Source organism: Leopardus geoffroyi, chromosome D2 (genome assembly GCF_018350155.1).
Source record: "Leopardus geoffroyi isolate Oge1 chromosome D2, O.geoffroyi_Oge1_pat1.0, whole genome shotgun sequence".
Classification (NCBI taxonomy): Eukaryota; Metazoa; Chordata; class Mammalia; order Carnivora; family Felidae; genus Leopardus; species Leopardus geoffroyi.
Window position 1 is genome coordinate 53,219,051 of NC_059334.1, and position 26,405 is coordinate 53,245,455.

Genomic DNA, 26,405 nt, shown 5'->3' on the forward strand with positions numbered 1-26,405 from the left:
TGGGTTTTGTTGTTGTTTTTCCTTCTGTTTTTAATTAAGTAAGCTCTACACCCAAGGTGGGGCTTGAACTCACAACTCTGGGATCAAGAGTTGCATGCTCTACCAACTGAGCCAGCCAGATGTCTCCCAGATAAATTTATTTTAAAAAATTCCCATTTGGGGCAGGTTTGTTATGAACAGAGCTTGCTGAATAGGGGTTCTGTTTTGCTTTACAATTAATTCATGGGAGATCAGCATTCCTCAGTTTAGCTAGATGGATATTTTCATATACTAAGGGGCTCCAGTGATTTCCTTCTGTATTGTGAATAGGTCAGAGCGATGGTTTTCTTAAACTATCCTTTTTTTCTGTATTGTCATTATACAAGTACATTTAAGAAATGTCCATTATTCAAGTTTAACTAGAACCTAGTCAGAGCAAGGCTTTCTGGTGTTTTCCCACAAATAAAGGACAATATCAAAGCTACAATAACAATGAAAACTAAAAAGTACTAGACAAGTAGGTTAAGACTCATAAACAAAAGCTTCACTACTTATGAATGGGATAACATACTACCTAAACACAGCTGTTTTGAAACAAATTCTAATTCCCTTACATTGACAAAAAGAGCAATGACACAATATGAGGCATACAATATGGCACCTCCTAAAGTGAAGACTGTGTGAATCCCAGAGACTATTCCCAGCTGTACACCCAGCACGATGGTGAGCCCTCTGGAGCCCTTGTATCTGTTTTTCATGCTACTTCCATCTCTTCTTGCCTGTTTTGGTGCCTTTGCTTCTCTGTGTACTTTGGACTTCAATGATCTTTGACTGCATGAGGCTGAGGGTCTGCTTTCAGCCCTGATGGTCTAACAGACACATGAGAAGGTGGCCACAGTGCCATTTCTTCACACAAAAACCTAAGCTCTAGCTCTCCATCTCCTTGTCCACACTGCTCAGGACAGCACAGACAGCTGTGGGCCGTCACTCTCCACACTGGCCCATGAGTTGATCTAGGGAGCTCATATTCTTGGGTGCCCCTCACAATGCCAAGTTTATTCACAGATGACTGAACCCTACCTTAATGACTTCGTCTGGTACAGCTTCTTGCTTGTACTGGGTTCCATACCACTCTTCCGTGCGATCAGTTTTTCCTTCAAAAGACTTGGAAACTATCGCAACCCTAAAGATAAATGGAAAAAACAAATAAAAAAACCTTATAAACTCATCTTGTATATATGCATTTCTAGAGCCTGACTCCTGAAAATGTTTTTTTAATTTTTATCTGAGAGAGAGAGAGAGAGAGAGAGAGAGAGAGAGAGAGCGCGCGCCTAAGTGGGAGAGAAGGGCACAGGGAGAGAGAGAATCTTAAGCAGGCTTCAAGCTCATTGTGGAACCTGACACAGGGCTTGATCCCACAACCCTGGGATCATGACCTGAGCCCAAATCAAGAGTCAGACACTCAACTGACTGAACCACCCAAGTGCCATGAAAATGTAAATAATATCCAAGAATATGGTGGGCCTCTAAGACCCAGTAAGTCCTATAATGTTTAGTCAAAACAAGGAATGAAGTATAGAGGTTTCTGGCCATAGTCTCTGTTATCCTTTGGTTAGAGCCCATCATTTTTAATGTGAAAAACTGTGTGCAGGAGTCTTGTAGGTATGCTACCAACTAAAATTTTAAAAGAAGAGTAGCTAGGGAAAAATACTGAACAAACTCAGTTGGAAAATAGTCTTAAAAAAAGCAAAACAAAGTATTCCTTCCCAGGAACAGCTGAGGCCCAGTGTTAACAAAAATGGCAAAAAACAAAAAAAAAAAAAAAACAAAAAAAAACAAAAAAAACCCCACCAAACCAAACCCAAAATCCACAAAAACAAACAAACAAAAAAACCCCAAAAACCCTTGTTGGCTCATCCAGATATCCAAAAAACCAAAAACACACTCATATTATTATTTGCTAAGTTTGTGCTCTATGTTTTTTCCCTACCACATACTACCATCATATGCATTTAATACATATACATTGCCCTTCCTATTGCTAGAGGTGAAGGAAACCAGACCAAGAAACACCTCTCTATCTTCTGGCTTGTTAAAAGCTTTCATTGATGGGAAAATAGAAACAGCCCAGAAGTCAGAAGGGAAAAAAAAAAAGTTCAGGGAAAAAAGGTAGAGCTAACTCAGTCCTGTTACTGGTCCCACTTCTCCTTTACGTCCCAATTTCAATAACAAGGTCTAGGTATGCTCCTACGTGTTCTCACCCATCCTCTCAGAGGTCTGGTTCCAGCCTCTGAATGTCTGCCTCACAGCTGAAAGCCCAGTACTTGCAATGAAAACTCCTCTCTACTGAATACCCAACCATCTTCCAAATCTGTGTGTTCCTGTCCCTCATCACACCTTCCCAACTTCAATGCCTGTCTGAATTACTGTCAACTTCTTATTTATTCTAGATGAAATACTCTACCTGGCTAGCTAGACTTGGACTTTATCACCTGCTTTAGGGTAGATATAAGCAATCCGACTAACCTGTTAGCATGACTGACTAATCTACCAGCTGAAGGTATTCAAGCTGCCATTGACCTGCCAGTTCTAGAAAACATGCTAAATAAGAATATATTCCACAGAAACAAGTGAGAAATCATAGGGTTTAATGGATGAAAGAGTTCTGTTATCATGTCCAGAAGAAATGATCCATGTTTGGCAGTCTGAGAATTCCTCTTGCAGGGTATATGTAGAGTGTATATAGAACTCACAAGGCCACAATTAGCAACTACGTGGATGGAACTAGAAGGTATCTGAGTGAAATTAGAAGAAATTAGAAACTAGAAGGTATCTAAGCAAAATTAGCCTGTAAGAGAAAGACAAATACCATATGACTTCACTCATATGAGGAATTTAAGATACAAAACAGATGAACCTAAGGGAAGGGAAGCAAAAATAATATAAAAACAGGGAGGGGGACAAAACATAAGAGACTCTTAAATACAGAGAACAAACAGGGTTGCTGGAGGGGTTATGGGTGGGGGGATGGTCTAAATGGGTAAGGGGCATTAAGGAGGACAATTGTTGGGGTGTCATACATAGGGGATGAATCACTGGAATCTACTCCTGAAATCATTATAGCACTATATGCTACCTAATTTGGATGTAAATTTAAAAATAAATTTAAAAAAAGGAAAAAAAATGCAGGCAGAAACCATTAAAAGAAGAAGAAGAAGAAGAGGAGGAGGAGGAGGAGGAAGAGGAAGAAGAAGAAGAAGAAGAAGAAGAAGAAGAAGAAGAAGAAGAACAACAACAACAACAACAACAACAACAACAACAACAACAACCACCACCACCACCACCACTACCACAACGACTCCTCACAGGGCCACATGAAGGGTATGTAATGTTTCTTAAGGACATTCATTCAATACATGACAGGGTCTGCTAAGACTCAGTCCTAGAAAATGCTTCCACTCTTGCTCACTTCCTAGAGAATGAATGGACTGATTCTAAAGGAGACTTCTGAAAATTGTGTTAGGAAGTTAAATAACCTGGTAGCGAGGTGGTGTTACCATCTTCTCTTCCATGAGATGCTTGATTCTGGAAAAGCTTGTTACATAGATGGCTTTGGTTTCCCTGAATGACAGCCCATGCATCAGAATAATGAAGTAACTGATTAAACTTGTGAACACCGAAGCATTCATTTGGTAGTGGACATGCCCTCTGAAACAAGAAAACTGTAAACTCTGTTCTGAGAGAGAAAGTGAAAAGGTTCAGGTAAAGCTGCCATATGCTTTGGAGGATGACTATGTGACATAGAGAGCAGCAGAGGCTGGACACTGCTTAGCAACAGGCAAGTTAAAAGGGGGAGAAGAAGGGAGATTGGTCAGCTGCAATCCTAAGGGACTGAGACAGCTGAATACCCAGGTAAAGCGTATGGGTAACATTTGAAATGTTACAAGGAAGCAAATATGAAATAGATAAACAGTTCCCCAAACAAGGCAAACTTCAAATACTGGCCTGATAGAGATACCTTTGCAAAACAAGAATTGGTGTGCCACTGAGGAATTTAAAACTGAAATATACAGTGAAAGGCTATGTATCTAAAAATAAATTGTAAGAGGTAGGCAAGGGGAATGATAGCAGAGACAGAGTACATACACATCAAATCTACTTAGAAATGCAGAGTGTGGAAGCACAAGAACACTTGAGTTATGGGAAAAAGAGAGAAGTTACAGTAATCTAAGAATGCCACGGACAGCTGCAATATATTTAACTGCAGACAATTCAGAAAAACTAGCACAGATACTATAGCATCCTTAGACTATCTGCTGGAAATCTAATTATACTAAAATAGTCTTGAGTTTTTTAAGTGTGTGTCTGTGGTGGTGGGAGCAATGCTATTCTTTAACTCTATCCACCGAGAGCTGGTTGCTGATACAGTACTGACATGGTCCTTAGAAATAGAGAGAAATGAACTTTTCTTTTCACACTGAAACTTATAACAGTGAGAAGGAAAGAGTGGCCTAGCATGAATGCTCACCACTGACTTCAAGTCAGCCATTTAGAAATGTTGAGAGGAAATGAATAGCTATTGAAGCTGGACAGTACCCATTCAGAAACAGTAAGTATCCTGACCATAGACATTAAAAGGCAATATGGTTCCCAGGGTATGAATTCTCATGATACTTTTGCAAATAATCCCTGAGAGAGAAGTGGAATGACATCCAAGAACGAGGAGAAGCTTCACAGGCAGTTGTGATGACTTCAAACAGAATTAGTAGCGAGGGCACAGATCTGGCCATCAGAAACTTGGAATCTGGCTGATACTCTGACTCACTTTCTTTGAGACCTTGCCAAAATCACAGTTAAGATCTAAATTAGGCAAGTCTCTGGGCTTCAGTTCCATTACCTTTTAAATAAGGATTCTAAATAGATGAACTCTATCCTTCCACTAGAATTCTACAATATCGTGATATCAAATCATATTTTCAAAAAATACACCCCAAAGAAGAAAGACAGTACCAAAAAAAATCCATTGATGAAACTCAAAGTCAAACTTAAAGAATAGTGTCAGGAAGTAAATAAAAATAAAACTTAAAAAAAAGGGGGGGGGGTGCCCTGTGTGGCTCAGTTAGTTAAGTGTCTGACCCTTGATTTCAGCTCAGGTCATGATTTCACAGTTCGTGAGTTCAAGCCCGGCATCAAGCTCTGTGCTGACAGATTCTGTCCGGCTCTGCTTGGGATTCTGTCTCCTCTCTCTGCCCCTCCCCAATCTGCTCTTGGTATCTTTCTCAAAAATATTTATCTTTCTCAAAAACAAATAAAAATAAAACTTAAAAAAAAAACCAAAAGAATAGCGACAGGAAGGCCAAAGTGCTGAAGAAATTGAGGTTCATGAAAAATGCTAAAAGACACTTTTTAAAAGGTTTCTTAAGAAAGAAGGAATCAAAGAAAGTTTAGGCTAAATGCTTAGAGAATTCAACCTTTATTGAGCCCTGACAGCCTGAATCCGAGAAAAACAGGTTTTTTAAAAAAATGTTTATTTATTTTTTAGACAGAGAGAGAGAGAGAGAGAGAGAGAGAGACAGACAGACAGAGACAGAGACAGCGAGAGAGTCCACGCGTGTGTGCTACCACCGGGAGAGGGGCAAAGAGACACAGAGTACGAAGCAGGCTCCAGGCTGAGCTGTTAACACGGAGCCTGACACAGGGCTGGAACTCATGAACCCCGAGACTATGACCTGAGCTGAAGTCGGATGCTTACCCGACTGAGCCACCCAGGCACTCCAAGAAAAACACAGTTTTTACCTGGGAAGAACTCATAAAGCAAAATGACCTAAAGCAAAATGCGATACACTGGTCTCAGGATAGCAGATGACAAGACTACTGAATTAGAATTTGAATACTGATTTAGAATTTATGGGTCTTTAAACTGCAAAGGTGGACCAATCCCCTGGCTGAAACCCAGGCCAGGGTTAGTGAGTGAATCAGCCAAAGTGGCTCAAATGAATTCACATCTCCAATGCAGATCATACTCTCTGATGCTTAGGCAACTAATAAATCTCAGTAGGATCAATGCCCAACACCCTTTAGAAATACTGGAGGACAGGAGAAAAGGCAGAAAAGATGGAGATGGATAAATGCTTTGACTTTCAGAAAGGGAAAGGAGTGGAGCCTCAAAAAAGCCTAGGCCAGGGTGTTTAGATTCTAGTCAGCTGTCAGTCTACCAAACATTAGACAAGAAGACAGTTATCACTAGGACCTGCATACATTCAGAAAGAACAACTCCTCCCAAAGACTTATTTATGACTTAAGCAAGGCATGTGGCAAAGACTATAGCTTTATTTGTAGGTTTAATACGGCAAAGTGGAAATCCCATCTCACACTACCACATAGATGAACCTTAGGCATTATGCTAAGTGAAATAAAGATATGTTGTATGATTCCACTTATTCTAGGTATGTTAGCAGTCAAATTCATTGAAACAGAAAGTGGAACGGGGGTTACCAGGGGATGGTAGGAGGGAGAAAAGAGGAGTTGTTTAATGGGTACAGTTTCAGTTTTACAAGGTAAAAAAGTTCTGGAGATCTCTTTTACCACACTATGAATATACTACGGAATTGGACACTTAAAAATGGTTAAGACTATAAATTTTATGTTATGTGTTTACCATAACAAAAAAGATGTCCACTGAACATATATGTGTGGTTCTATTTCTGGACTCTGTTTTATTCTAATGATTTCTCTTGGATCCTTAGGCCAATGCACAATGTCTTAACTAATGTAGCTTTAGTTAGTCTTCAAATCTGGTAGTTCAAGTCCTCCAACTTTTGTTTTTATGTTCAAGAGTATTATAGCTAATCTAGGTCCTTTGTATACCCATATGTATTTTGAAATCAGCTTACCAATTTCTAAAAGAAAAAAAGGCTATTAGGACTTTAATTGTGATTACATGCAGTCTGTGTTATTTTATTTTTTTAAATGTTTATCTCTGAGGGAGGGAGGGAGGGAGGGGGAGAGAGAGAGAGAGAGAGAGAGAGAGAGAGAGAGAGAGAGAGGGAGGCAGACAGCAAGGGTGACACAGAATCTGAAGCAGGATCCAGGCTCTGAGCTGTCAGAACAGAGCATGACTCAGGGCTCACACTTGTGAACCTCGAGATCGTAACCTGAGCCAAAGTCGGAAGCGTAACCAACTGAGCCACCCAGGTGCCCCAGACAGGAAAAAATTTAATAGCAAGTCTCCTAATCTACAAACAAGGTCTTTAATTTCTTTTGGCACTGTTTTGTAGTTTTATATATGGATGTGTTGCTTATCTTTAAATTCATTCCTAATTATTTTATATTTTTGTTGTTATTGTAAATATTTTTTATTTTGAAATAATTACAAATCCATAGAAAAATGCAAAAATATTATAGGGAGATCCCATGTACTCTTCACCCAGATCTTCAGGGATTATATCTTAATTATAGTACAATATCCAAATAAGGAAGTTGATATTGATAGAATGTGTGTGTAGCTAGTTTTATATCATTTTATCGCATTTATCAAACTGTGTAACTACCAGTAATATTTTTAATTTTCTCATCGTTTGCTGTTAGCACATGTCAGAAAAGTGCAAACCACGGTAACTAGGAAAGACTGATGGAATAGTTCTGTCAGAAGGATTTTTCTTCTTCAAAAAGTTCTATCAGATTGTTGATTTTATTAATAAAATGATTGTTGCAAAAAACATACTTACTCAATCTCCAGATCTTCAGGAGAATTTTAGAAATATGTGCTTGACACCAGGGAAAAATTAAAAATGCAAAATTTGTGTCAGTTAAGTATATTCTTTGTATTATTTGACTTTGGAAAACACGGGTGAAATTCAATTTTGAGGCAGAAATATCATGGGATAGTTCATAAGCTCTTTAAGGCTGAACCTCCTCTAGAAAGAATATCTTTGTTATTGTAAAAGCTCCTCCAATTTTTGACCTCCTGGTTAATCACTGGTCAGTGAGAGAATTCTGAGATTGTAATGCTTCCCTCCACTTAAAAAAGAGGGTGTCCTAGCCTGGGTGGCTCAGTTGGTTCAATGGCTGACTTCAGCTCAGGTCATGATCTCATGGTTTGTGAGTTCGAGCCCCATGTTGGACTCTGTGCTGACAGCCTGGACCCTTGAGCCTGCTTCGGATTCTGTGTCTCCCTCTCTCTCTGCCCCTCCCCCATTCATGCTCTGTCTCTCTCTCTCTCAAACATAAACATTAAAAATTAAAAAAAAAAAAAAAAAAAAAAAAAGGAGGGTATACTCATTTGTTTATGAAGCCAGACATGTAAGCTGATACTCTGGGCATCTGAGTTAGGATGAAACCAGGTTAAGATGATCTATTATTGGGGCGCCTGGGTGGCGCAGTCGGTTAAGCGTCCGACTTCAGCCAGGTCACGATCTCACGGTCCGTGAGTTCGAGCCCCGCGTCAGGCTCTGGGCTGATGGCTCAGAGCCTGGAGCCTGTTTCCGATTCTGTGTCTCCCTCTCTCTCTGCCCCTCCCCCGTTCATGCTCTGTCTCTCTCTGTCCCAAAAATAAATAAACGTTGAAAAAAAAAAAAAAAAAAGATGATCTATTATTATATTTCATTCATGATAACAACATTATTACATTTTTTTTTTTAAAGGTCTTCATGTTGGGGCGCCTGGGCGGCTCAGTCGGTTGAACATCTGACTTGGGCTCAGGTCGTGATCTCGCGATTCGTGGCTTTGAGCCCCGTGTCAGGTTCTGTGCTGGCAGCTTGGAGCCTGGAGCCTGCTTCAGATTCTGTGTCTCCTTCTCTCTCTGCCCCTCCCTGACTTGCATTCTGTCTCTCTCTGTCTCTCTCTCTCTCAAACATGAATAAGCATTAAAAAAAAAACCAAAAAACCAAAAACTAAAGGTCTTCATATTTTAGAGATACCGCCTCAAAACCATCTAGAGTGGAGACAGGATGAGTGAAGGGGGTGAGTAAAGATAACAAAGGTTGGTCATGTAGTGACTTGTAGTGACTCGCTCAAGTTTAGTATTGCTTCAATGTACTATTCTTTTTTTTTTTTTTTTAACATTTACTCATTTTTGAGAGACAGAGAGACAGTGTGTGAGCAAGGGAGGAAGAGGGAGAGAGGGAGGGAGGGAAACACAGAATCCAAAGCAGGTTCCAGGCTCTGAGCTGTCAGCACAGAGCTCAAAGCAAGACTTGAAATCATGAACCATTAGATTATGACCTGAGCCGAAGTCAGATGCCCAACTGACTGAGCCACTCAAGCGCCCCTTCATTATACTATTCTTTCTACTCTAATCATGCTTCATAAAAAGTTTAAAATCATTTTATTCACATTTCCAAATTTTCAGGTTCTAATCATTATTGAAAACTTAGTATGCAACAGTAAAATATGCAGAGTGACTCACCGGACATTTTCTGGTCTGAGTTTATCAAGAACCATCTCTATTAAGTCAGGTCTAAATTCTTCCAGTAAATATTCAGCTGTAAGCACTTCTTCTAAGGGATAATACTTATTAAAAGGAGAACAAACAGATAAGTTAAATGTGCAAGGCAACTATAGAGTCTAATTTATTAAAGCAAACAAATCTCTAACACATTAAATCCACTATTTTATACCCCTCACATCCTCCTTTAATTAAATTTTACTCCACTAGAAACATTTTTCTCTTACCACACCTGAAGCAGTTTCCTGTTGTAGGATGATTTTGTAGTTAATCCCCAAATAGATTTACATTATAGAGAGCAAAATCACATTTTTTTTTCAGGGAGAAATGTAGTATTTCTGGCTAAAAATTGAATACTTGTTAATGAAGAAAATTTGACAGTGAAATGCTGACATCTATAGGATTCTTAATATAAAGCACATTTCTATGAACAGAATTTCCTCTCAAATTTCTATGAATGAAATCAGAAAAACATTTAGAAAGTTTTTGTGGGTGGGGGGGGAATGGCTTATACTTTCGGCTAGTGAAGAAAAATAATGTAGAAGATGCTTTTTTTAGTAAGAGCAACTTCCAATATACTGAGACAGCCTGTTTCATTCATTCAACAAGTATTTAACAAACATCTACTCTGCGCCAGGTAAGACAGATGATGTCCCTGTTCCCTAAGGAGTTTATATTCTTTTTTTTTTTTTTGCATACAATAATAAGTTCAATAATAACAATAATAATTCATTTGGGGATTAAGACTCAAGTTTGAACTAAAATACAAAACAACAATTAACATGTAAGTCAGGAGAGGGAGTGATCAGAGTTTTAAAGTTTTGTTTTTTAATTCCAGTATGGTTAACATACAGTGTTCTATTAGTTTCAGGTGGACAATGTAATGATTTGACAATTCTGTATATTTCTCAGTGCTCATCAAGATAAGTGCACTCTTAATCTCCTTCACCTATTTTAGCCAAGGAGCTTATATTCTGATTGGGAGGGAGAAAGACAATAAACAAATACTATCATTATAGTGATAGGGACTATGAATAAGAAAGGGGCAGAGCCATGACTGGGAGGTCAGGGAAGGTCTCTGTGAGGAAGAGACACCTACCCAAATGATAAGAACCCAGCCATGCAAAGACAAGAGACAAGAGTGTTCCAGGTAGAGAAAATGGCAAATACACAACACCCCAAAAGGGGATAATAAACTGAATGCTTGAAGATTAGGCAGGAAGGCAGGCAGCCAGTACAGCCAGAGAGGATTGTGAATGGGGAAAAGTGGGTTGGGGAGTGATACAGAATATGGTCGGAGAGACAGGCTGGGGCCCAATCACCTTGTAGGCCAAGGTGACATTTTAGATTTTATTCCAATTCTGATGGGAAACTACTGAAGGACTTGACACAGAGAGGTGAAACAATCTGATTTTGGTTTTCAAAAGATTATTGGGACTGGAAAAATAAACTGTAGCGGGGGACAAGCGGGAAAACAGAGATAGAGATCCCAGGTAAGAGACCATGATACAGTCAAGGCCAAGACATGACGGTAGCTCAGACTAGGTGGTAACAATGGAAATGGAGAAAAGCAGATGATCTATACAACTTTCACATAATTAGCAACTGACACATTGTAGAACTGAAAAATATTTAAATCCAATAAGCAGAATGCCTATGTAATGAAAAATACTATAGATAATTTTTAGGATGATGAAAATCATGATTTTAAGCATGTTTTGACATCAAAGTTTGCCTGGTTGCTACAAAGTCTAAAGTTTTATCCTGCAGCTTCAATTTTTATCATTCATGTAGTACTGAAGATAATATACGCAGGATCACAAAAATACTCTACATACCAATGTATATGTAAAATAACAAACTTACATGCAATATTCCTGCAATCTTAGAGGTATAGCCCCGTGGCCTCTCTTTATCCTTAAACCGGAATGCAACAGCATTCAAGTCCTAAAAAGAAAAATTAACCCAATTACACATAAGTCAACCATTATTTAGAAATACTTTCTTTTTTTTTTTTTTTTAATTTTTTTTTTTCAACGTTTATTTATTTTTGGGACAGAGAGAGACAGAGCATGAACGGGGGAGGGTCAGAGAGAGAGAGAGAGACACAGAATCGGAAACAGGCTCCAGGCTCTGAGCCATCATGAGCCATCAGCCCAGAGCCTGATGCGGGGCTCGAACTCACGGACCGTGAGATCGTGACCTGGCTGAAGTCGGACGCTTAACTGACTGCGCCACCCAGGCGCCCCTAGAAATACTTTCTTAAAAAAAAAAAAAATTCTTTAGTGTTTAGTTTGCACTATAGACTTTCTACTCCATATTTAACTTTATCATAGTTTTTGAAAAATTGGCTATGCTTGATTTAGAAATGTATAGAATGTGAATGAAAATAAGCAATATAGGGGTGTCTGGGTGGCTCAACAGTTGAGCGTCCAACCGCAGCTCAGGTCATGCTCTCACAGTTTGTGGGTTCAAGCTCTGCATTGGGCTCAATGCTGTCAGCACAAAGACCGCTTAGGATCCTGTCCTACCTCCCGCTCTGCCCTCCCCCACTGGTGTGCACACACGCACTCTCTCTCTCAAAAATAAACCAACATTAAAAAAAGGAGGGGGGGCACCTGGGTGGCTCAGTTGGTTAAGTGTCCGACTCATGATTTCATCTCAGGTTACGATCTCATGGTTTGTGGGTTCAAGCCCCACATCAGGCTTTAGGCTGACAGCACTTGGAGCCTGCTTGGAATTCTCTTTCCTCTCTCTCTGCCCCTCCTCTCGCTTGCACGTGCGCTTTCTTTCTTTCAAAATAAACTTAAAAAAAATTTTTTTTAAATAAATAAAAAATAAAAAAGTAATTTAAAAATAACCAATGCAGACTATGATTTCTTTAACCTAAATTGTTAAACTATTAGAGAATTAGGAAAACTGGAAGAACCTTGCAAGATCAACAGTTGCACAGATGATGATTTTGTTGATCCATTCAGAGAAATGCATCCAGGTTAGAAGTTACTGTCCAAGCAGCAAGTATTCCTTTAAACTTTTATCTAAGTAAAAAGGATTTCTCTTATCCTAAAATACATTTCAGAATCTCAATAGGTCTTAAATATAAAGTACATATTTTTAAAAATAAATAAAAGACAGCGAGGCCTTTCCATACATACAACAATAAAATCACTTTTAAGAACACAATTACACAGGGGCACCTGGGTGGCCCACTTCATATCGTGTGTCCCCCTCTCTCTGCCCCTCCCCTGCTTGAGCGCTCTCAAAAATAAACAAAAACAAAAGAACATAATCATATACAAAACAATTCACTATTTCCTTTTTAAGTTTATATATTTTGAGAAAGAGAGAGAAGGGGGATGGAAGGTAGAGAGAGGGAGAGAGAGACAGGAAGGGGGAAGGGGAAGGGGGCATGGGGGAAGGGGGAGGGGAGAGGAAGAGAATCCCAAGCTGACTCCATGCTCAGCAGGGAGCCCAATGTGGGGCTTGATCCGGTAACCCTGGGATCATGACCTGAGCTGAAATTGAAAGTTGGACGCTTAAATCACTGAGCCAACCATCCAGGCGCCCACAATTCACTATTTGTTTGAAAGCATGCTAGAGATTTTTGTCACCAGATCTGAAAACGACAGAGGCTCATGAAGCTTCAGGCAAACAGTAATGTAAGCCCTGACAGATACAAGCTCAAGAAATGGCTGGCTTTCCTCTGAGGGATAGAAAGGCAGTTTCTTTTCTCCTGCAAAGAAAGGTTATGTGATACCTTAGCCCTTAATTGTGCCCCAGGTAGCCAATCAGAGTAGTATAAGCGTTAACTAAAGCTACTATGCACTGCCAGATTTTTTAGAGTTTAAATAACAACAAAACCCCCAAAAACTTTACAAGTTTCACTAGGCTTTAAACTTAATTCACATATCTATGTTTTCTGAAATTTTTCCTCAAGAAAAATTTTGGTGAAACAAAATTACCTTGCACTCTTGGAAAACCCATTCTTGAGGTCCTTCTGCACGTAACTTCTGAATGTATTGAAACATGTGCAAAATTATATCTTCAACATGTACTGAAAAAGAGGGGCACACTTAAAAATCATTCAGTTCTTGAATGCTTCAAAGCACTGAGCTCACTCCTAAAGTACAGTTAGGTAAGAAGAAATGGAATCCTCACTTCCCTGAGGCTGATTTTAGGGTGCCAGACACATGGCCCTTCAGACTCCAGGGTATATGACAGAAGGGACTTTGGGGAAGTTAATGAGCCAATGAAAAGCCAAATACACATTTCACAAGTGCAACATAATGATCAGTTGTTAAGGAGGAAAAATCATCCATGAAATGAAGCCCAAGTTGCACATGAAAAATACAAAGGATGAATTGCATGAATTAAAGGTTTCATGGCTTTACAACATAAAACAGATCCATAGCATATAGAAGTTAAAAAATATCTATATAATAAGAAGTCAATTTTCATTCAAAATCAAAAAGGTCAATACTTACATAATCCTTCCTCAGTCAAGTCCACATTAATGATAAAAAACATAAAACCTCGGGCTCCTTCCTTTTGCCCACCAACAAGAGTATTTACCCAGCCTGTAACATTCAAAGGAAATCAAAACAGGATTGTATGTGTGGGTTCTTTCAAGGCAAAGAATGTTATTTTTAGTCCATACTATATGTCTGCAAGATATCAGAATGTACCACTTACAGAAAAGATCAGAAAAACTTACTTTAGAAAACCCGTTTCAGGCACTGTAAAGACTCAAGGGATTTTTTGGGTTGGGAGCTTTCCTCAGGACTCTTCAAATCAGTTCTCCAGGCAAGAGTAGACTATTGTGCTTAAGTGTTATGTAAAATCAGAGCCTGAGTTGAGAGGGGTCTTGGAAATCATCTAATGACTAAATTTCAGTACACCCTCTGGTGTGATGGATAAGAGCAGGCAAGTAAATAATGTGTACTGTCACTTCACATAGATGGTAAAGCATATCCAAACTGAGCTTTTACTTTTTAACCTCTCTGTTCTTTAAAACATGTACCACAATATCTTTTCAAATATCTAACTTTCACTGCTCAATACTGAAGGGTAAAACAAATTCAGCGGGGGGGGGGACCCAGGAGTGCCTGGGTGGCTCTGTCGGTTAAGCATCTGACTCCTGATTTCGGCTCAGGTGATGATCTCACGGTGCTGAGACTGAGCCCAGCATTGGACTCTGCGCTGGCACGGAATCTGCTTAAGATTCCCCCTCTCCTAGGGGCGGCTGGGTGGCTCAGTCGGTTGAGCGTCCGACTTCGGCTCAGGTCATGATCTCACAGCTCGTGAGTTCGAGCCCCGCGTCAGGCTCTGTGCTGACAGCTCGGAGCCTGGAGCCTGCTTCAGATTCTGTGCCTCCCTCTCTCTCTGCCCCAACCCACTTGCATTCTGTCTCTGTCTCTCTCAAAAATAAATAAACATTAAAAAATTATTAAAAAAAAAAAAAAAGATTCCTGCTCTCCTTCTCTCTCTGCCCCACCTCCACTTGCGTGCATGCACACACATGCGCTCTCTCAAAACTAAAAATAAGTTAAAAAATAAAAACAAAAGCAAAAAAACAAAAGCACACTAACAACCACCATCTCACTCTCCCATAAACCCAAAACAGTCTCATCGAAAAACGTTCTTTCACACAAAAATATTTAGGAGAAAATGAGAGCCATAGTAAAAAGATATGGAGCAGTACACCAGTGGCCAAAGACTTACCCTTTGATTTAAGTTCTGATAACAGACTTCCAGGACCTTCATGCCCAATGAGATGACCAAGATAATGGCCAGGATTTGACTTGTAGTATTTCTGAAGGTCAGGTATGGGAAATGTCACATAAAGATTCCTAATATCCTTAATGGGTACTATTTTGTAAAGTTGCTAGAAAAAAAAGACCACAAAAGATTAGCTATACACAACTCCCACTGAATAAAATATTTACAAACTATGAAGAATACAGATTTTCATGGAAGAATCCCAAATCCAAGAGAATCAATTGCCAGAGTAAACTGTATTGACCACAAAGAAATAAATGGCCTGGGCCCCTTCTTCTTCTTCTTCTTTTTTTAATATAAATTTTAATTTTTAAAATTTATTTATTTATTTTGAGAGAGAGGAGGAGAGATAGAGGGGAAGAGAGAGACTCCCACATAGGCTCCGCGCTGTCAGCGAAGAGCTTGATGTAGGGCTCGAACTCACAAACCATGAGATCATGACCTGAGCCAAAACCAAGAGTCGGATGCTTAATGACTGAGCCACCCAGGCGCCCCTGGCCTAGGTTCCTTCTAAGTGGAATTTCATTACAGTTGGTGTGCAGCCCATGTCCAGTCCCCTACACCATGCAGCTCAATATGCTTGCCTTCTGACCGTGGATAACAGTTTCTACAGTTTGTCAAAGCTATAACTACCAAAATTACTTTTAGCATGCAAAGATCAGATATATATTGGTACCTTTTTGGTGATTCATATCCCTGTAAATGTGAAATTGATTTGATTATCCAAACAGATGTTAAATAAACTATATAAATAAAACTTTCAAAATTATTCATCTACTGCTTGGTAAACTAGGCATATATTATGTCCATAAAGTAAAACTATATATATATATATATATAAAATCAGAAATACATTCATTTATATATATATATCAGAATATATGTATTCTCTCTCTCTCTCTCTATATATATATATCAGAATATATATATTCTCTCTCTATATATATATATCAGAATATATATATTCTCTCTCTATATATATCAGAATATATATATTCTCTATATATATCAGAATATATATTCTATATATATATCACAAATACATTCTGATACATTCATATATATATATCAGAAATACATTCACTTACTTTAAGATGTTCTTCTTGGAAAGGGTGTTCAGGAAATTCTGGCAATGGGACATTTTTGTTCTCTACTTCAGAAAATAACTTTACCACCAGATTAGTCAGGTCGTCTAAAGATTCTATAAGAAAACAGACAATGAAAATAGAACTTCAACTAATCATAACTTGACAGGTAGTATTTAAAACCTTAAGATCATATATACATACATAAAATCACTACATCAAAATACTTTAAACTTACACAATGTTATATGTCAATTACATCTCAATGAACCTGGGGGGAGAAAAAGAACAAAACCCTAAGACCTCCTGAAAAATCTTTAGGACTATTAAGAAGAAAACCTACATTTTTTTTTAAAACTGCATCTGATAAAGTTAAAGCACTCTGTTAAATCTTGCCAGAGCCTATATAACTTCTAAAGCTAAGTAATATGGATAATATCTCACACATGTCTAATAGCTCTTTACAGTTTAAAAAAACTGCTTCACAAATGTTATCTTGCAATAAATTTAAAACAAGTATTAAAAACGATAATAATTGGTTACATTTGGAAAACTATTTGATCTACAATTGCCAAAAGGCACATACTAAACCATCAGCTGATAAGATTATAATATTTACTTCATAAATAGACACAATCTAAGCCCATTGTTAACAGTCAAATGTAAGTGATTTTGTGGGGAAAGAGTATAAAATGGTGAAAAGAATCCCGGGTGGGGAGATTAGAGGACTTGGATCCTGACCCCAGCTTCACCAACCATGTCATCGAACTACTTGGACAAACTGGTTAACTATTTCAGGTTCTGTAAAATGAGAACACTGGGTAAGAGGATCACAAGTCTCTTCCAAGGTCTAACATTACATGATTCTGTATCATAATGTGCCAAATTCACTCAAAGACTTGTTAACTGTGGGTAGAATTCCATGGCTACTTAAGTTATTCTTTATCAGCTACCTATATTCTTTTAATTTTTTTTTTCAACGTTTATTTATTTTTGGGACAGAGAGAGACAGAGCATGAACGGGGGAGAGGCAGAGAGAGAGGGAGACACAGAATTGGAAACAGGCTCCAGGCTCTGAGCCATCAGCCCAGAGCCCGACGCGGGGCTCGAACTCACGGACCGCGAGATCGTGACCTGGCTGAGGTCGGACGCTTAACCGACTGCGCCACCCAGGCGCCCCCCATATTCTTTTACAAAGAGTCATGACTGAAAGGCTTATAAAGCTGTATGTATAATATGTTCACTGCAGCACTGTTTATAACGAAAACTGGAAATGACCTAAACATCCCTGAGCATGTGAATGTTATGACATGTCTATACATTAGAATTTTATGGGATCATTAATAAGAGAGAGAAGTCTATGCACTCATATGAAAATATCTCAAAGCTGTATTAAGTGAAAACTGCAGGCAATCTCGTTTTTTTTTTTTTTTTTTTTAAGATTTTATCTTTAAGTAATCTCTATACCCAACGTGGGGCTCAAGCTCACAACCCTGAGATCAAGAGTCACATGCTCTACCAACTGAGTGAGCCAGGCGGCCCTCAGTTATTTTTTTAACAGGCATATATATATGTAAGTATATTAACAAAATTCCACTTTTTAAAGTATAACAAGAAATGACTTAAGGTGAGATCTTTGAGGAGAGGATATTGTCATCACAGGACGGGAGGGAAAAAAAACCCTGATTTCCATTTTATACCCATGTGGGATAAAATTTTTCCCCTGTACACTTATTTCTATTATTCAGAAAATTAAAGGGCACCTGACTGGCTCAGTCCATTGAATAAGAGGCTCTTGATCTCAGGGTTGTGAATTTGAGCCCCACGTTGGCTATAAAGATAAAATCTTAAAAAAAAAAAAAGAAAAATCAAAACGTGAAAAAAGGTTATCTTTTTATAAACAAGATAATCAACTACTCACCTTGATTCTGTCTCCTCAAGAATAGGTTATTTATAAATGGTATAAACATTCATCACTTGTTACTGTCAGGAAGCATTTGGATCAAGTAAGAAATTTCCCTTGATATTCTATGACCCATTTTGAACTTTTTCCATGAACTCTTTAGAGAGCACTTAACCACTATTTGAGATTTGCCTTTCTATAGTACAAAATTCTCTTTGAAACTTATGAATGCGGGCATTTGCACTTTATTTATAAAATGTACATATTTTTCCTTCAAAATTTTTGACATGTATGCAGGACCTCGAAATGTCCAGAGCCAAATAAAAGGCAGACCAGTGGCTGCTTGTTACTTGACATGTGATGTCAGGAATGGAATGCATATATTTAGGGCAAGAGATGTAAGAGATCTCTTTATCCACAGATGGAACATGGGACTTGAAACACGGTGGGCAGTAAGCAAAGGTTTATCAACCTGAAGTGCTGAGAACAGCAAGGCCCTTTACAACAAGGTCCTACCAGGTGTGCCCTTGAAGTATTTCTACCCTAAAAGCATAAGTTCACAATGTAGCTTTATAAAGGTAAAGCAGCCATACACTACTGCAGTCTGTCTTCTCCACTAAGCAGTGAGCTACCAGACAGGGAACAGAGTCCCTTTTGTCTTTACATCATGGAGACTTAGCAATCCCAGTGTTTGTTCTTGATAGTTACCTATTTGCCAAGTTTCCAGGTAATTATTGCTGCCACAACTAGAGGGATGGTCCCATGGGAGAACAGAGAAAAACTTTTTTGTCCCTTTGTGACAGAGATCCTTCCACATGGTTACTCTTTCTCTCCCCTCATCCTAGAAGAAGGAGCGGATTTTCTATTAATCCTCTGAGAGATCCTGTTTCCTCCTCAAACCTTTTACACTGCAAGGACACTTCTCCCAGGGCCCCTGATCAAGTCCACTGAATTGAGCACAAGTCAGTCACTCTAGGAGAGTGATGTGTGTGCAATCGAGGAACTGAAATGTCTGTTTCTCTTAGATACTCTCACTTTCACTAAACAGAGAACACTGAAGGCAGGCTTCCCGCCTGATCCATCTGTTGTCATTATTACTTGTCCAATTAAGTGCTTACTGAAATCAAGTGCTTTTTGTCTCAATACAACATAGACAAAAATACTCCCAGGACTAGGCTCTAAATACCAAGTGATATTTAACACTCTAGACCTAGTTACCGTTAGCAAGCACACAGAATTATAGATATACTTTTTTTTTTTAATTGGCTTTACTTCTTGGACCCATTTTATATCTTGGTTCTTATTACCAACTTAAAGTGTACTTGGTTGTTTATTCCTACCTACAAAAAGTCACATTTGCCAAAAGTAGAAAACTTAACCACAAATACAAAAAGAAGAAAACAAAAGTCGCTCATAATCTCATGATTATGGGAAGCTAAAAATAGCTACCATTTATGGAGCATTTGCTGTGCCAAGCATTATGCTAAACACTTTTTCTGCATTATCTTGATTAAACCTCACAACAGGTATGAGGTAGCACAACTCCATTTTAAAAAAGCAAAAACTAAAGGTCGGAGATCTGAAGTAACTTTGTTAGCTCACAGCCACATGGCTAAGTAGGTGGTATATCTGGAATTCAAACCCAAGTTGTCAGAGTCTAGAGTGTCAGTTCTAAACTGCGATATCACATTAAACTTCTAGTATATGTTTTTCTATTTTGTCTTATGTATGTCTACATATGTCTATTAAAAATAATTGGTATATCTGGAATTCAAACCCAAGTTGTCAGAGTCTAGAGTGTCAGTTCTAAACTGCGATATCACATTAAACTTCTAGTATATGTTTTTCTATTTTGTCTTATGTATGTCTACATATGTCTATTAAAAATAATTTTTTATAAATCCCCAAATGGGATCATACAGCACATAGTTTTTATAGAGTGTTTTCATTTTCTACTGGACATACATATTTACCATGTGCATATGATGTGTCAAACACTAACTCAGGCACTGGTGGCAAAGAGTGAACAAAACAGTTTCTATTCTCAAGTAAATTACTTTCTAGTGCGGTGGGCAATGAAAATGAATAGTATTTCAGGTGGTAATAAATGTTGTAAAAAAAATAAAGCAGGTAGGAGAAGAGAAAGTGGGAAAAGAGATGCTATTTTCTATAAGATGACCTATTACATAGCTATAACATCATTATTTTAAAAAAAATTTTTTTTTTCAACGTTTATTTATTTTTGGGACAGAGAGAGACAGAGCATGAATGGGGGAGGGGCAGAGAGAGAGGGAGACACAGAATCGGAAACAGGCTCCAGGCTCTGAGCCATCAGCCCAGAGCCTGATGCGGGGCTCGAACTCACGGACTGCGAGATCGTGACCTGGCTGAAGTCGGACGCTTAACCGACTGCGCCACCCAGGCGCCCCAATTATTTAACCTATCTTTAATTAATGAACAATCAGATTGTTTCTAACTTTTTGCTAATAAACACTATACTGACAGAAACATCCTAGTGCATCACCTTTTTGGACAACTCTAGTTATTTCCTCAGATTGCATTTCTAGAAGTAAAAATAAACTTTTTAAGGATGATGCATCTTGCTAAACTGTCCTCCAGAAAGTCTAGAGGAACTGCATAAATTGTATACACTACCACCAATACAAAAGGGCACTGCTCCTCCATAATGAGTATTACTTGAAAACAATAACAAAATTATGGTAATTTAACAGAAAGAAACACTTTATTATCTTTAGTTAATCTGCATTAAAATTTTTTTAATGTTTATTTATTTTTGAGAGAGAGGGAGACAGAGTGTGAATGGGGGAGTGTCACAGAGAGAGGGCGACACAGAATTCAAGGCAGGCTCCAAGCTCAGCTGTCAGCACAGAGCTTTACGCAGGGCTCAAACTCACAAACTGTGAGATCATAACCTGAGCTGAAGTCAGATGCTCAACCGACTGAGCCACCCAGGCACCCCTAGTTAATCTGCATTTATTTATTTATTTTTTTTAATTTTTTTTTTTTTTCAACGTTTATTTATTTTTGGGACAGAGAGAGACAGAGCATGAACGGGGGAGGGGCAGAGAGAGAGGGAGACACAGAATCGGAAACAGGCTCCAGGCTCTGAGCCATCAGCCCAGAGTCTGACGCGGGGCTCGAACTCACGGACCGCAAGATCGTGACCTGGCTGAAGTCGGACGCTTAACCGACTGCGCCACCCAGGTGCCCCATAGTTAATCTGCATTTAAAAAGTCAAATCTTTGGGGTGCCTGAGTGACTCAGTCAGTTAAGCGTCCAACTTTAGCTCAGGCCATGATCTCGCGGTTTGTGAGTTCGAGCCCGCGTTGGACTCTGTGCTGACAGCTCAGAGTCTAAAACCTGCTTTGGATTCTGTATATCCCTCTCTCTCTGCCCCTCCCCACTCATGTTCTGTCTTTCTCTCTCTCATTCAAAAATAAATAAAAACATAAAAAAATTAAAAAAAAGTCAAACCTTTATATGGACGCAGCCCAAGTGTCCATCAACAGATGAACAGATAAAGAAGATACAGTACAAATATACAACGGATTACTCAGCCATAAAAGAGAGTGAAATCTTGCAATTTGCAACATGGGTTGAGCTAGAGAGTATTATGCTAAGTGAAATAAGTCAGTCAGAGAAAGACAAATGCCGTATGATTTCACTCATATGTAGAATTTAAGAAATAAAACAAACAAGCAAAGGGGGGAGAAAAAGGTAGAGAGAGAGACACAAATCAAGAAAAAGACTTTTAACTATAGAGACCACACTGATGGAGCTAGGGAGGTGGGGGGTGGGGTGAGAAATGGGTGAAACAGGTGATAGGGATTAAGGAGTGTACTTTTGTTGTGATGAACACCATGTGACATATGGAACTGTTAAGTCACTGTATTGTACACCTGAAATTAATATAATACTATATATTAGCCAACTGGAATTAAAATAAAAACTTAAAAAAAAAAAACCTTAGGGGCGCCCAGGTGGCTCAGTCGGTTAAGCGTCCAACTTCGGCTCGGTCACGATCTCACAGTTCGTGGGTTCGAGCCCCACGTTGGGCTCTATGCCCATGGCTCAGAGCCTGGAGCCTGTTTCAGATTCTGTGTCTCCCTCTCTCTCTGCCCCTCCCCTGTTCATGCTCTGTCTCTGTCTCAAAAATAAATAAACATTAAGAAAAATTTTTTAATAAGTAAATAACTTTAAATAATAAAATTAAAAAATAATTAAGTAAATATAAAGTCAAACCTTTGTTGTACATATTTCAAATTGTTTTCCCAGTGTACCATCATCTGCCTCTTTTTTTTTCCCATCTGGCTTTTAATCTCGTTTCTAGTTTTCTGAATTGTTATAAGATCAAATCTGTTCATCTTTTCCTTTATACTACCTTTCTTTGCTTTTATATGTGATTTATATTTCCCTCAGGTCTCCATTTTAAATCATCTGTACTTCTTCTTAGAATATAGTTAAAAACAAAATTCCTCTCCACATATTCTCCAACAAGGAGATCATTTTCTAAAGCCTCTCAGAAGATAAAAGGCCGTATCTTATATCCTTTCAAAGTATATTCTTTTTTTTTTAATTTTTTTTAACGTTTATTTATTTTTGAGACAGAGAGAGACACAGCATGAACAGGGGAGGGGCAGAGAGAGGGAGACACAGAATCGGAAGCAGGCTCCAGACTCTGAGCCATCAGCCCAGAGCCCGACGCGGGGCTCGAACTCGCAGACTGCAAGATCATGACCTGAGCTGAAGTCGGACGCTTAACCACCCAGGCGCCCCCAAAGTATATTCTTATATACAAATGGAAAACTTAGATTATCCAATTCTATGAAAAATTTCAAGGATTCTTACCTCGACCTAACACACAAATTGCCATCAAGTTTGATGAGTAATAAGTAGAATGGAATTTCAGTAGTTCTTGCCTTACATCAATGCCTTCTTGGTTTGGTCTAGTCTCCAAAGTATATTTGTTTCCTGAAAAGGAAGAAAAACATTTCTTAGAAAAAGAAAAATACATGGACTTTAAAGTTATATTACTCACACTGCTGTAAAGTAAACTTAAAAAACAAGAGTTCAAACTAACAGACATAATGATTAGTTAATATGCCTGAAAGTAAGCTGGATAAACAGGATAGAATGGTACAAATTAGTAACATTTTAAACTATAGAGAGTTTTCCCTCAGGAACTTAAAGTGCTTTATGAAAATTATACACCTTAAAATCCCTATGAGATAGCAGATATTATGAGCACTCATAAGACAAAATGAGATCTACATGGCCTCCATTCACACTTACTTTAATTTTCAATTCCCTATGTACTCCATAATTAATTGAAGAGAGTCCTTGAGGGATCTTTTCGGAACTTACCAAGTTACTTGTGGAAAGAAATGTACTATTCTTGGCTGAAGCATTAAATTTGTGATGCGAATTCTCATGGATTTGATCTAGACTGGTAAAAATAGGATGCAATGCTATTTTTGTAAGTCTCAAGCAATGTATATAGTGTACCACTATGAGATCTCATGAAATTTAATAACTAACTCAATTAGGGTGAAGCATGCAAGTCAAAAGCAAATGGTCACAATCTGTAAGCACTACCTTTCTAACAAAAATCTTGCAATTCAGGGACAGAGAGACAGAATTCCAATGACTGCTGTCTCCCCCAAAATGGCACTTTGACTAGAAATATCCTCAAATCCTAAAATACCCTAAAAATCCTAAATAGCTTTTATTTATTTTCATCTGCAGAGATGAAACTATGGCAGAACACATTCTTTATATGTCCCCTCCCCCCAATTGGGTCATTAGAATGGCTGCTGAATTGGCATCTGGAGTCCCTCTCCTCCTGAATCTGGGTATCTAGAGAGAGCCACCAGATGGCGTTCCTAAATCCATTGTTTAGCACTGTACAGCTGCATAGTCCTGAGCCAAGATTCATGCCTGAATGCTTGAATCAACAGATCTAGTGGAGAGTGTGTGCAAACAACAGCCTAGCAGGAGCTCATTAACCTTTTTCTAGTCACAAAAGGATCAGATATGCTCATATTCACTAGCAATAGCTTGCTAGTCAAGTTTTCAGGTTCTTAACAAATCCTCTCAAGTTCACACTAAAGATGTGTTCTACTTGGGGTCCTGAGACATCCCTTCACTTTACCTGAGGGATTCAGGTGTTTTTAAAAGTATTCAGAAGAAAAAGCACTTTTTCCTGGGTAATGGTTTGAAGTTCTCTCATATTAAGATAAAACTAGATGGTGCCTTTCTTTTATACTAATAGAAGATTCCAACAGCCTCAATTCCAGAGGGACTACTCCATACAGCTTCTTTAGTCATTTACTCTGCCAAGCTCAGATTCCTACAATATGTGAACTAAGAATGACAAACTGAGAGACTCAAATCTGGAGAAATTTAGTTTTAACAGGCTATAAATGTGATAGTGTGAGACCAAAACCAGATTTTTGTCTAAATGTGATCTGATTTGCCCATCCACAATCAGGTCAATATTCTGGGTTAAAAAAACAAAACAAAACAAAAAACCCTCAAATCAAAGCTTATGAAGACCAAGATCATGGCCCCATTTAGAACTGAAAAGTTCCTTCAGGTTGACCAGCTCTAACACATTCTGCTTGGATTTTAATGTACCTGAATATCCTACCATTCTAGTTCCTATCCTTTATCTTTAGACCCACTTTAAAAATAGAGGTAAAGTAGGAACATACCCCAAACAAAATAAAACACAGATCATGGCAAAACACTGGCAATGCTATATTAAAACGAGCCAAAGAACCACGACAGAATACTAGACAGCAAAGAGAATGAACAATCTACTGTTTATACACAACAGTATGGATTAAGTTCACAACCTTAAGGTTGAATGAAAGAAGCCAGACACAAAGAGGATACACTTTTTCTTTTCATTTCATTTATACAAAGCAAAAAAACAGACAAAACTAATCTGGGTTATGAGAAGCCAGACAGAGGTTACCCTTAAGGGATGGACAGTGACTACAAAGAGGCAGAAAGACAGCCAGTGAGGTGCAGTTAATGTTCTGTTTCTTCACTGCCTGCTGGTTCCATATTGTGCTCAGTTTTTGAAAATTCAAGGGTTCATACATAAGTAATAGCAGTACATTAATTTAACTGATGCTTCAAATAGCAGCAAAGGTAAAAACAGCAATAATTTATCAGAACCACACACACTTTCCTGCAAATTTACTTCAACAAAAGGTTAAAAGAAAAAAAAAGAGCCAAAGAAGCCATTATCAACAACAGTCTAGCTCACCTGAGGTCCAAAATCTTAATGATACAGGATCTCTAACCAAACTGCTAAACAGAGCTCAATCACATTTGCTCAATCTATTTGCTATAAAGAGACACCATTCTATGAATCTACATACTCATTTCTTTGCTGCCTACACGTTTTCAGTTTTTCTAATATGTGATGACAGTAGCAAATTATGGTCCATTTGGGAACACAGCCCAGATGGCTGTTTCATATCCTTAGAGGTACCTGAATTAGAAACAGGAAGAGGTTCTCCACTATGACTCTCTTGGGATCAGGATAATCAGCTCTCAATCCATTGACAGAGAAACATGGATACCAGGTACACATGAGCCAACCAAAAAATTTTCTTAATAATTTTTAAGAATACATACATACATACAAAGCATTTTATTTGGCAAGTGGCTGAAGAAGATGTCAAAGATTCAAAGCATAAGAAAGAACTGACTGGCATACCATCACTGGCTTGAAGAGAGAGGGGACTACACAGCAGGGAATGCAGGTGATATTTAGGAGCTCGGAGCAGCTGAGCATGGAAATGGTGATCTCAGTCTTATGGCCAAAAGGAACTGGATTTTGCCAATGGTTAAGAATGATGTTGAAAGATGTTTTTCCCCAGAGCCTTCAGAAGGAAACTTTATGTGGTCAGTATCCTGGTTACAGCCTTGTGATGCCCTGAGCAGGGAATCCCATGCCATGTCAGACTTCTGACCTACAAAACTGTGAGCTAATAAATGGGCGCTGTTTAAACACACACACATACACACACACATACACACACACACACACACACACACACACACACACACCTCAAAAACAAATGGGCCAAAGACTCCATCTTGCTATTACGTTTGTTAACCCTTTTATAACAAATCCTTTAAAAGAGTTAACTAAAAACAGGAAGGCTAGCTGGTAGAA

At 38.5% G+C, this 26,405-nt stretch overlaps 1 protein-coding gene across 4 annotated transcripts in view; it reads right to left on the bottom strand.

Moving 5' to 3' along the window:
- The window catches only part of IDE (insulin degrading enzyme), a 113,520-nt gene that overhangs the window by 30,755 nt on the left and 56,360 nt on the right, over positions 1-26,405 (bottom strand). For all 4 annotated transcript variants that reach the window (XM_045438219.1, XM_045438218.1, XM_045438220.1 and 1 more), the window contains exons 5-12: positions 23,060-23,182; positions 16,291-16,403; positions 15,146-15,308; positions 13,909-14,001; positions 13,387-13,478; positions 11,291-11,371; positions 9,386-9,489; positions 1,060-1,162 (exon numbers count right to left, since the gene is read on the bottom strand). In XM_045438219.1, coding sequence (XP_045294175.1) covers positions 1,060-1,162; positions 9,386-9,489; positions 11,291-11,371; positions 13,387-13,478; positions 13,909-14,001; positions 15,146-15,308; positions 16,291-16,403; positions 23,060-23,182 — 872 coding nt within the window. The remainder of the gene's footprint in view (positions 1-1,059; positions 1,163-9,385; positions 9,490-11,290; positions 11,372-13,386; positions 13,479-13,908; positions 14,002-15,145; positions 15,309-16,290; positions 16,404-23,059; positions 23,183-26,405) is intronic.